The sequence below is a fragment of the Bos taurus genome, chromosome 7 (genome assembly GCF_002263795.3).
Source record: "Bos taurus isolate L1 Dominette 01449 registration number 42190680 breed Hereford chromosome 7, ARS-UCD2.0, whole genome shotgun sequence".
NCBI lineage: Eukaryota > Metazoa > Chordata > Mammalia > Artiodactyla > Bovidae > Bos > Bos taurus.
This window is the reverse complement of record NC_037334.1, coordinates 394,575-407,523: the sequence shown is the minus strand read 5'-3', so window position 1 is coordinate 407,523 and position 12,949 is coordinate 394,575. Positions and strand designations below refer to the sequence as shown.

General features: G+C 38.0%; 1 protein-coding gene across 1 annotated transcript; it reads left to right on the top strand.

Annotated features, from left to right (window-relative positions):
• The first annotated feature begins 625 nt into the window (after positions 1-625).
• LOC100125913 (uncharacterized) lies at positions 626-12,746 on the top strand. Its single transcript, NM_001105484.2, has 2 exons — positions 626-1,934; positions 12,565-12,746. Exons 1-2 carry the CDS (start codon positions 727-729, stop codon positions 12,566-12,568), a joined length of 1,212 nt encoding a protein of 403 aa, NP_001098954.1. The 5' UTR covers positions 626-726; the 3' UTR covers positions 12,569-12,746.
• The last annotated feature ends 203 nt before the right edge of the window (positions 12,747-12,949 follow it).

Sequence of the window (12,949 nt, the reverse complement as noted above, 5' to 3'; positions counted from 1 at the left end):
ATTTCCTTCTCCAGCTCCCGGATATACAGCTGCCTAAAAAGATACCAATTCTCTACTTCTGGTCATTGTAAACTGTTTTGGAAACCTTACTTTCCAGGGGAGGAGGAGGGGGTGCGATATCAGAAAAGTAAGATTCACCGGAAAGGAAACAGGACGGGGAGCATCCACTCTGGCTTGCCGCGTCCAGCTGGTTCCCTCCTGCAGCCCCCAGGATCTCGGTGGCACGGAGTCAGAACGGCTTTCCCCTGGGGTATCCGGTGCTGACCCTGGAGCTGCAGCATAGAGTGGGCGCTGCTGAGCCCGGAGCCAATAGGTTTGGGGAACACTGCCAGTCACCTTCCAGTGGCGCAGCTGGAGCCTGGTTGCGGGAAGTGCGACTGCGCCCAGGGGGCCGGTACTCCAGGCGCCAACACCTGCGCCCCGCCGACACCGGTGCCCCGGAGACACTTGCGCCCCGCCGACACCGGCGCCCCGAGACACCTGCGTTCCGCCGACACCTGCGCCCCGCCGACACCTACGCCGCATCCGGCAGGAAGCACCCGGGTGCGCTTAACCCTCCCTCGCGCAGGCCTAGCGTCCCCTTTCTTCGCTCACGCGTTCCAACGACGCGTCACAGGCGCCTCCCAACAGTAAGCGCTTTGCCTGGCACCCCTTAGGCAGCTAACGGAAATCTCTCTGAGCCACTAGACTCCATTTGAAGGTCCCGACAGTGCAGAATTGCGCCTCATGGGCGGTTGCCTGAGCCGGCCTCGCCCTCGCCAGTCGTCGTCACCTGCTCTGCGGGGCGGGGACCAGCCAGAGAGCACCGAGTGCCTCGGGCCCGCGCACACTGCCAGCCGTGTTCCCCCAGCTTGCCGGGTTCACTCGTGGGCCCCAACTCTGGACCTGGCTCGCAGGCTGTCCTATGAGGGTCTCATGGCTTCACCCCGTCGTCGTCTGCACCTTCGGGGGTTTGTCCTAGTCCATCGGCGGCAATATTCAATCCAGCAAGCCCGGTGTTTATTTTGGTGTTTTTTTCCCTCTGTGCCCCGGAGTGGCCGTCAGAAGCCATTGCCGTCAGCTTGCAGTTCCAAGATGTTCCACACCTCAGTAATCCTGAGGATGGCATCCGCAAAGGGCAAACTGACGCTCCGTTTGCCTCTGAAGCAGACAGTCATCTGTACGTGGTCTTCATTTTCTGTTCACCTCCCAAACCTTTGTGTAAAGGAAATTCTGGTGAGGGCCCTAGAAGAGAGTGGCCAACTGAGAGGAAAGGAAGAGAAGGACCTGACAGCCTTGGCTGAGAGCAGAAAGGGGCTAGCAAAGCAAAAGAAAGGACAATCAGCCCAGGAGAGTCAGGATAAACAGAGAAGGGGCTCGAATCCAGGAGGAAATGCGCAGTCCGCGTTTAGACACCTCATAATCAACGGGGTCCTCTCTTCCTTTGTGCCCAGGCCTGGGCCTCTGGTTCTCTGTTCCAAGAGCTCGGATATCCTGATTAGGAAATCCCAGACCTACTTTTTGAGTTCATGCAGCAAACGAAATGCCATCACCAGTTCATACAGCTCCACAAGAGGTTTCCTACAGCTCCAGAGGATGGGTCCAGGCGCAGCCCGGCTCCTGGGCCCAGAGTCATCGCATCTTCATGAGGTCTCAGATAAAACCAGCGAGGAATGCCATTGGCCTAACCCTTCAGCCTCAATGGAACCGCAGAGGAAGATCAAAGATGAAAAAATTGCAGATGACCACTTAAGGAAGAAACAAAACTTAAATTGCTCACAGTCATCTGACAGTTTCAGGCCCCGCAAACGCAAGATTCCTCTGCTGCTGCCCACCAGGCGAAACGGTCCACTGATCCTGCCCCCACCTCTCCAGATAGGTTATCCAGTCACTGCTGAAGACCTTGACCTAGAGAAGAGAGCTGCGATACAGTGGATTAACAACGTCTTGGAAGGGTAAGACTGAAACCATCTCAGTCTGCAGAACCCCTCAGCCTTCTATTCTGCCAGCTCCTAGCTCTAATTCATAGCGGAGGAGCTTCTGGAAGATGTAGAGCTCCCCAGGCCTGGTGGCCTTCTTGTAGTTGGTTGGAGTAGCCATCTCTATGAGGTATTTTGTCTTGGTTTTCCCTGTTTGTCTTGCTCCACTTGGCTTAAAAAGTTGGTTCCTTTTTCCTGGCCCACTAGGGCCTGTTCCCCAGTACTTTGCTGCTTGCCCCTCAGTGGTTCCTTGGAGAAGCAGTGCAAGACCATCAGAGTCCAGCTTTGCTCTTGAGGGAACCCAGAGTGCTGCTCCTGTGAGCCCATTCCCCTACCAAGTCAGTTCTCTCCAGAGAGACAACATAACATTGTTATCATCTTACTGTCAGAAGTGCACCTGGAACTTGGGCAGCTGGAGGTTGTTAGTCTGGTCTGACCCAGTGGTCAGCATCCTTGCAGCAGAAGAGGGAAGCTTTGGACCAGTTTCACTCCAGGCAGGAGCAAGCGGGACACCCACTGCTGCAATCGTTGCCTTTTCCTGCCTTCCCCATTTTCTTAACTGGGACCTGGTTCATCTTTCTTAAAATCTCTATATTCTCTCTCTGAACATTTGGTACCACATAAATACTTAGTTGATGAACAAAGTCATATATGTTGCATACATATAGTCACATATATTTATACATGTCATTTATATATTAATATAGTCATATATATTATGTGTATGTGAAATGAAATTCAGTCATGTTCGACTCTTTGTGACCCCATGGACTATAGAGTCCATGAAATTCTCAGGCCAGAACACTGGAGTGGGTAGCCTTTTGCTTCTCCAGGGGATCTTCCCAACCCAGGGATCAAACCCAGGTCTCCTGCATTGCAGGCAGATTCTTTAGCAGCTGAGCCACAAGGGAAGCCTGTATTATGTGTATATGTATATATTATATATAACTTATGAGAATACATAGTTCATATACATTATATATTAGATATGTATAATATATATGTATATTGTTTAGTCAATCTGTCCTGTCCAACTCTTTCACGACACCACAAACTGTAGGCTGCCAGGCTCAATCTGTCCATGGGATTTTCCAGGCAAGAACACTGGAGTGGGTTGCCATTTCCTTCTCCATATATGTATATATGTATGTATAATATTAGTATATGATTATATTCATAGTAATCAATATTTAATGTATGTAATGTTACACACTCATATGTAATATGTATTAATATAACCATGTACAATACATATGTGTTTTTAACATATATGTATGTGTTTAGTACATTATGTATAGAATATATAATGTGAATTACATTACATATAATAATATGTATTGAATACATATATGACCTTTGCTAATTTATCAAGTATTCCTGCCTCTGCTTTTTGAATTCACAGTGAAGAAAGAAATGACTAGTATGAGTGGCCAGACTTTTAACTCTAGGTTTTCTGTGTCCCACAGTCAGAAAAGCTGGAACCACCTTACGTCTCTAAATGTTGAGTCTAGAAAAAATGCACTTGCCTTTTTTCTCTCTGCTTGTCATCTGCCCACTTGACTTCACTATGGATTGGATCATGCCTACTGTATGTTAAGAAATGACTTGTGACAACTTTAGTCTTTAAAAAAGAATTGAATTTGATATAATTTTAGACTTACAAGAATAGTAGAGAGAATCCCAAACCAGTCTTCACTGAGCTTCTCCTAATGTTAATATCTTACAGAACAGTTATTGAAACCAGGAAATTAACATTGTTGCAATGTTATTAGCTAAACTTCAGACTTTAAACATATTTTCCCATTTTCCAGTAAAATTTTCTTTCTGTGCCAGTATAATCCCACATTTCATTTAGTTGCCATGTCTCCTTAGTTTCCTCCAAACTGACCATTACTCTATCTTAATGTCTTCTGTGACCTTGATACATTTGTAGAGTACCAGTTAAGTATTTTGTAGAATTTTCCTCAATTTGGATTTGTGCTGTTTTATCATGAGTACATTGAGGTTTTGAATTTTTAAGAAATCACACACTTGTGATGTGTCATCCTCAGCACATGGGAAATGTTAATCTTGACCACAATTAAAGTGGTGTCTGGCCCGGGTTCTCCTCTGAATAGTTACTATTTTTCTCTAGTACATATTTAAGAGGGTCTTATGTTGATGTGACACAAAAATCCTGTTTATCCTTAAACTTTCACCACTAATTTTGCCATCATCAGTGGATCTTGCCTGTAGCAATTATCATTGTGGTGTTCTATGGTGATTTTATATCTTTATTGTTCTACATTTGATTAGAATTACTCTCCAAGGCAGAGTTCTCTGCATTTATATAGTCACTTATATCTGTATGGTCTCATCAATATTTCTTTTTATTATTTGGGCTATGTCTAATACGATCACTGTTAATTTTATTGCTCATATTGTTCCAGATTTGATCATTATGAGTTCTTTCAGATTAGCTCCTGAGTCCTTTAAAATGCCTGCATCTCCCTCCCCACTTTTCCCAAGGATTCCTTTACCTTATAGCCCCATAACGTATTCCAGAATTATCTTATATTTTACCTGTCCCAGTTCTGGAGTCAACCACTCTTCTAAGAAGCTTTGGTTCATTTTATTGGAGAAATTAAAAAAAAAATCTGGGCATTCAGGTGTTGTTATGACTACTAGGGAATCTTTGCTTCTAAGTCCTCTCAACAGACAGAATTGGAAATGTATGTTCCCACTTATAAACTTGTATCTATTTCTGTATGCTGGGTGTATGTGTACACATGTGTGTGTGTGCACACATGTGTGTGTGTGTGTGCAAAAGAGTTAATACTGATACCGCTAACTAATGTAGTGCACAATCAGGGTTCATCTTAGAAATGTTCCCCTTTGCTTATGTGTAACTTCTTCAACAGTTTCTCCAGAGAAACCTGGTCTGATTATAATTTAATTACTTATTTGTTCAATCCAGAATGTACATAGTTTCACAATTGGCAGCCCTGTGAGCCGCTCACCAAAGTGTTCATGTACAGTTCTTTCTGTATGGCCTTGCAGCATCCAAGCAAACATTGCTTTAAAAAACTCCTTGGTTTAGCTTCTTTCAGCAACTGTGTAGCGAGGTTATATGTAACACATTTAGATTCACTTGTCATTGTCTACATTCCATTTTGGGCTCCTGCAACAACCTGGTTGATTTTAATTTTCAAAGTGAACCCCAGTCTTTGTGGTATAAAATTTGCTTAAATTTTTTGAGTATTTTTTGTGTCTGTATTCATGAGTGATGTTGATCTGAAATTTTCTTTTCTTGTGATGTCTTTATCTGATTTTGGTATCAGAAAATACTGTCCATACAGAGTGAGTTGGGAATGCCAGTCCAGGTTCGATGCATGATACTGGATGCTTGGGGCTAGTGCACTGGGTGACCCAGAGGGATGGTATGGGGAGGGAGGAGGGAGGAGGGTTCAGGATGGGGAACACATGTATACCTGTGGCGGATTCATTTTGATATTTGGCAAAACTAATACAATTGTGTAAAGTTTAAAAATAAAATAAAATTAAAAAAAAGAGAAATGTTGGTACAATTTCTTCTTAAAATATTTGGGAGTATTCATCAATGAAGCCATTTGGGCCCAGGTTTTTATTTCTGGGAAAATTTTCAATTATTAATTCAATCTCTTGTTATAGGTCTAAGGTTTTCTAATTCTTCTTGAGTCAGTTTCAGTAACTGGTGACTTTCTGGAGACTTTGCCTACTTCATCTAAATTGTATAATTTATTGGCATGAAATTGTGCTATTTTCTTATAATTCTAGTATCTCTAACGTAGGAGATGATATCCTTTCTTGAATTCCTAATTTTGTTAATCATTTTCTTCTCTCTGTATCTCTTTCTCTCTTATTCTTGCCCTTTCTCTCTTTCACTGTGGCTAAAAATGTATAAATTGTGTTGATTTTTTAAAAAAGAGTCAGTTTTTGTGCTTTTCATTTTGTCTATTTTGCTGTTTTCTATTTCTATTTTAGGCTCTAATCTTTACTATTTCTTTCATTCTTCTTCCTTTAGGTTTGATTTGCTCTTTAACTATTTCTTAAATTGAAAGACTAGGGTATGGATTTGAAACTTCTCTCTAATAAACTTTTAAATGATGTAATTGATATAACATGCACAGAGGAGCCTGGCAGGCTACAGTTCATGGGGTCACAAAGAGTAGGACACAACTGAGTAGCTAACATTTTCACTTTCACTTATGTAAATTTAAGGTATAAATCTAATGTTGATTTGATACATTTATGTAATTAATATGATTCCCATTGTAGTGATAATTAACACCTCCTTCATGTTGTATAACTATCATTTCTTTCTAGTGGTTGGAATTATTAAGATCTGTCCTTGTCAAGTATGATTACAGTAATACAATATTATTGTCTGTATTCACCATACTGTGCATTAGAATTTTAGAAATTATTAGCTTCTTGTTGCAAATTTGTACCCTTAAATAGCATCTCTCCTATCTCACCACCCCCTAGCTTTTGGTAACCACTATTTTAGTCTCTGGTTTTATGATTTTGGCCTTTTAAGTTTACACATATAAGTGATATCATACGGTATATGTCTTTTCTTGTCTGACTTATTACTTAGCATAATGTCCTCAAGGTCCATCCATGTTGTTGCAAAGGTGCCCGTCTTACTCATGACTAAAAAATGTCCCCTTGTGTATACACCACATCTTTCTTATCCATTCCTCCTGCAATGGGCATGTGGATTGTTTCCATATCTTGGTTATTATGAATTATACTATAATAAATATCAGAGTACAGATATCTCTTTGAATCTTGTTTTCATTTCCTTTGAGTATATACCCAGATGTAGCTCTATTTTTATTTTTTGGAGAACCTTCATACTGTTTTCCATAATGCATGAACTAGTTTACAATTCCACCATCAGTATACATGGATTCCCTTTTCTCCATATCCTAGACCAATACTTGTTATCTCTTGTGTTTTTCATTGAAGTATAGTTGATTTATAATGCTATACTAGTTTCAAGTGTTCAAAATTGGGAAAGGGGTACATCAAAGCTGTATATTGTCACCTTGTTTATTTAATTTACATGCAGAGTTCATCATGTGAGATGCCAGGCTAGATGAAGCACAAACTGGAATCAAGATTGCCAGGAGAAATATCAATAACCTCAAATATGAAGATGACACCACCATTATGGCAGAGAGCAAAGAGGAGCTTAAGAGCCTCTTGATAAAGGTGAAAATGGAGAGTAAAAAAGCTGGCTTAAAGCTGATTATTCAAAAAGCTAAGATCATGGCATCTGGTCCCATCACTTCATGACAAATAGCTAGAGAAAAAAAAAAAAAAACAATGACAGACTTAATTTTCTTGGGCTCCAGTATCACTGTGGATGGTGACTGCAGCCATGAAATTAAAAGATGCTTGATCCTTGGAAGAAAAGCTATGACAAACCTAGACAGCATATTAAAAAAGAGAGACATCACTTTGCTGACAAAAGTGCCTACAGTCAAAGCTATGGTTTTTCTAGTAGTCATGTACGGATGTGAGAGCTGGACCATAAAGAAGCCTGAGTGCCAAAGAATTGATGCTTTTGAACTGTGGTGCTGGAGAAGACCACTCTTGAGAGTCCCTTGGACAGCAAGGATATCAAACTACTCAATCTTAAGGGAAATCAACCCTGAATATCAGTTGGAAAGACTGATGCTAAAGCTGAAGCTCCAATACTTTGGCCACCTGATGTGAAGAACCGACTCATTGGAAAAGACCCTGATGCTGGGAAAGATTGAAGGCAGGAGGAGAAGGGGGCAACAGAGGATGAGATGGTTGGATGACATCAACAACTCAATGGATATGAGTTTAAGCAAACTCTATGAGATGTTGAAGGACAGGGAAGCCTAGCCTGCTATAGTCTGTGGGGTTGCAATGAGTCAGACAAGACTGAGCAACAAAGTTTCAAGTGTACAATATAGTAATTAAGTATTTTCAGATTATACTCTATTATTGGTTGTATTCCATGTAGATCCTTTATTCCATTATATCCTTGTCAGACATGACTTAGCAATTGAACAGCAACCTAGTATTGATAGTTCATATCTCTTAATTCCTTTTCCTTATTATGCCCCTCCTCCAAACAGTCTCCCCACTGGAGAGACAAAGTATTTATACCAATAGTTTGTCCGCTATATCTATGTCTGTTTTCATTTTGTTATATTTATTTAACTTTTAAAATTCTACATTTAACTTAAACATATAGTATTTGTCTTTCTGTCTTACTTCGCTAATCATAACACTCTCCAGGTACATCAGTGTTGTGCAAATGGAAAAATTTTATTCTTTTTATGTGTGTATCTTGTTGATCTTTTAATCTGTTTATGGACACTTAGATTACTTCCATATCTTAGCTATTGTAAATATGATGTTATGAACTTTGGGGTGCACATATGTTTTCAAAGTAGTGTTTTTGTTTTGGATATATACCCATGAGTGGAAATATTGGATCATATGGTCATTCTATTTTTAATTTTTTGAGGAACCTCCATATAGTTTCCCATAGTGGTTTACCAATTTAAATTCTCACCAAAGTGGGCTAGCATTTCCTATTTTCCACATCTTTACCTACATTATTTGTTAAATTTTTTGATGATAGCATTTCTGACAGATAAAGATGATGAGTCATTGTGGTTTTGATTTGCATTTCCCTAATGATGGGTGATGTTGAGCATCTTTTCATGTGCCAATTGGCTATTTGTATGTCTTCTTTGGAAAATGCCTATTCAGGTCTTCTGTTCATTTTTTAAGTTTGTTATTTAAATATTTTTGTTATTTTAAGTATTAACCACTTATCAGACATATCATTTAGAAATATCTTCTCCCATTCAATAGTTTGTCTATGCTTTATGATGGGTTACTTTACTGTGCAAAAACTTTTAACTTGAATTAGAATCCATTTGCTTATTTTTGCTTTTGTTTCCCTTGCCTGAGGAGGCAGATCTAATAAATACTGCTAAGATTTATGTCAGAGTGTACTGCCTATGTTTTCTTCTAGGAGTTTTATGATTTCTGATCTTAAGTTTAGGTCTTTAATCCATTTTGAGTTTACTTTTGTATGTTATGTGAGAAAATGTTCTAATTTTATTCTTCTACATGTAGCTGTTCAGTTTTCCTAGCACCACTTATTGAAGAGACTTCTTCCCATTGTATGTATTTGTCTCCTTTGTTGTAGATCAATTGACCATAGTTGCATGACTTTATTTTTGGGCTTTCTATTGTTCAATTGATCTATGTGTCCTTTTGGTGCCAGTACCATACTGTTTTGATTACTATGGCTTTGGAATATAGTCTGAAGTTAGAGAGTGTGATTCCTGCAGCTCCATAGCATTGGCTATTTGGGGTATTTTGTGTTTTTCATACAAATTTTAGGACTCTTTGTTTTAGTTCTGTGAAAAATATCATGAGTTTTTTTTTTTTTTTAATAGGGATTGCAGTTGATCTGTAGATTGCTTTGAGTAGTGTGGTCATTTAAACAATAGCAACTCCTCCAATCCATGAGTATGGATATCTGTCCACTTATTTGTATCATCTTCAATTTACTTCATCAATGACTTATAGTTTTCTAAGTATGGGTCTTTCATTTCCTTGGCCAAGTTCATTCCTATGTATTTAATTCCCTTTGATGCAACTGCAATTGGGTTTTTTGTTTTGTTTTCTCTTTTGGTACTTTGTTATCAGTGTATAGATAAACAATAGATATCTATGTATTAATCATGTAACCTGGAATTTTGCTGAATTATTTTTTAGTTCTGATAGTATTTTGGTGATGACTTTAGTGCTTTCAGTATACAATATCATGTCATCCGCAGTGACAATTTTACTTCTTCCCTTCCAATTTGCATGACTTCTTGTCTGATTTCTATGGCTAGGACTTACAATATTATGTTAAATACATGTGGCAAGAGTAGGCATCCTTGTCTTGTTTCTGATTTTAGAAGAGAAAATTTCAATTTTTCACCATTGAGTTTCTTTCAGCATTTGAAAAATTTTGTGCCACTTCATTGTTTTGGAAGAGAAATCTGCTGGTCATTCAAATTTGCATTTTTTTTGTACAATATCTTGTACAAAATACAAAATGTTATCTGTTTTAAAATTTTATCTTTGTTAGTTTTCAGAAGTTTAATATGCTGTATATTGATATGGATATTTTTTGTTGTTATTTTTAATATTTTTGGATTGGCTCAGTTTTTTGAATCTGATTTATGTATTTTGACAGATTTGTGACATTCTCAGCCATTATTTTTTCTGATACTTGTTCCACACTGTGTCCTCTCTTTCTGAGGCTCTGATGATATATGTTCTAGACCCTTTGTTATAGTCCCTCAAGTTGGTAAGGCTCTGTCTTTTTTGTCTATGGTCTCTCTGTTAAAATCGCACAACTTCTACTGATTTATTTTCAAGTGTATTGATTCTATCCTCTGTCATCTTCAGTTGTATTGAGTCCATCTATCAGGTTGAAAAAATTTAGCTGATGTAGTTTTCAGGTGTATTATTTCCATTTGCTCCCATTTTGTCCTTTTTATAACTTCTATCTTATTGCTTAAATATTAATTTTTTCATTTGTTTCAAGAGGATTTGTAATTGATTATTGAAATGTATTCATGATGGCAAATTTAAAATCCTTGTGTGACAATTCTAATATTCAACTTGGTACTGGTGTCAGTTGATTGTTTTTTCTCACTGTTTATGGTTTCACTGGCTTTTGGCATGAGGAAAGTTCTTTCTGTTGTATCCTTAATATTTTGGTTATTATGCTTAGATACTCCTATTTTTTAATATAAATTTATTTATTTTTATTGGAGGCTAATTACTTTACAATATTGCATTGGTTTTGCCATACATCAACATGAATCTGCCATGGGTGTCTTCTACTTAGTAGGCAATTTTGCTGTTTAGGTTTAGCTTGTAAGTTGACCTATTTTGTGAACTTGACAGTTTAGCTTCCTGAACCCTGGAAATATTCCTGCTATTCTGATTTGCTTCATTCTTCTGGGGCCTCTGTCAATTCCTGCTGGTGCTGTATGTGGGAACATAAAGGTGTTTCCTGGGTTGTCTAGTGTCTGTGGGCCATCACCTCTTGAACAGGGAAGAAGGTGAGTCAGAAGCCATTGTTCTTGTGTTTCTTTATGCTACTGGTGGAAGTCAGGGAGACAATGGCTTTGCTGTGGGTATTTGGAGCTTTTGTGGGCAGTTGACGCTGCTTGCTGGTAACTCAGTTGTGGATGCAGGTTTGGACTCTTCACTCAATCTGTTTGGCATCTTGTTTCTTATCCTTTGGCCAGAAAGATCAGTCTTTTTACTGTTGGTGGGTTTTGATTTTTACATATCTGGTAGTTCCAGGTTTCAAAACTCCCTGTATCAAGTCCTGGTATATGTGAGACCAAATAATAATAATACAAAGAAAGAAAAGAAAGAGAAAACCCTACAGGAAAACCCTGTGTTATTCTTCAAGTCCTGAGATCCCTAGTCAGTCTGATTTCTTTTTTCCAGGCTTCAGAGTTCTTTTATTATTGTCTGTGTAATAATTTCCAAGATACTTAATTTCATTAGAAAGGATAAGTGGGAAAAAGTAAGACAATACTGTCTATTATGGAGCTGGTGATTTTAACATTGCTTTTTGAGGAGAGGATTTGGTAACCACCTTGTTCTGCCCTTCCGAAAGCCCCATCCCCAGATCAGTCTCATTATAGCTTTTCTAACAAGTTACATTTATTGCACTGTAGTATTCTCTTCTCAATGGTCCTGCATGTGTGCGAGCTAAGTTGCTTCAGTTGCGTCTAACTTTTTGTGACGCTATGGACTATAGCCTGCCAGGATCCTCTGTCCATGGGATTCTCCAGGCAAGAATACTGGAGTGGGGATGCCCTCCTCCAGGGGATCTTCCTGACCCGGGGATCAAACCCATGTCACATGTCTCCTGCATTGGCAGGTGGGTTCTTTACCATGAGCATCACCTGGGAAGCCCCTCAATGGTCCTAGCACAGTCCAAATATCCATAAATTATTGCCATGTATCAGTATTTCTTGTAATTTAGACACTTGTCTTTTAAAATAAGGAAATTAATTATATAATTATTTTTATATTATTATATTATAATTATATAACAAATAATTATATAATTATATATTATATAAATTATATACATTTGTCTTTTTAAAATAAGGAAATTAATTATATAACTATTTTATATTATTATAATTGTATAACATATAATTATATGATAATTATATAACCTATAATAATTATAATCATATATTATATTATAATTTATATACTATATAAATTATATAAATATATATTATAAAATTATATATTATATATATTATATAATTATATAATATATATTATTTTAAAATATATAATATATAAAATATATTATATAAAATTATAAAATATAATTATATATATTATATAATTATATATATAATATATAAATCCTCTGTTTACTTACAGATGAAATGACAATCATAAGTGAGCATTATATCAAGTACTTTTTGTTTATGATCCCATTGATTCTTTTTCACATAGTCACAACCATTTTTATTTTTTACAGATAATGGAACTAAGACCCTAAACAATCAAATGACTTGAGAATGGTGACATCATGATTCATCTGCATAGGCGCCGATCTTCAAACACAAATACCTAAGCTGTACTCTTTTCTTGTAGTGCAATATCACATTCCATGTAGAGTCATTTTGATACTTAAATAAAATAATCAATCTGAAGTGCTAACTGTAGTGTCTGACTTATGTGTTTGGTTCATGTTATCACTTATTATGATTAGTTTCCTCCTCTGTTGATCACATCTGTCCTGCTTTAGAGAATCCTCCTACTTCACTTGGCTGTCATGAGAATGTTCATGTGTCAGCTGACATGCTGGCTCAGGAGGCTCCTCAACCTTTCACTTCTCAAGGAGCTACAAGCAGTTCCACCTC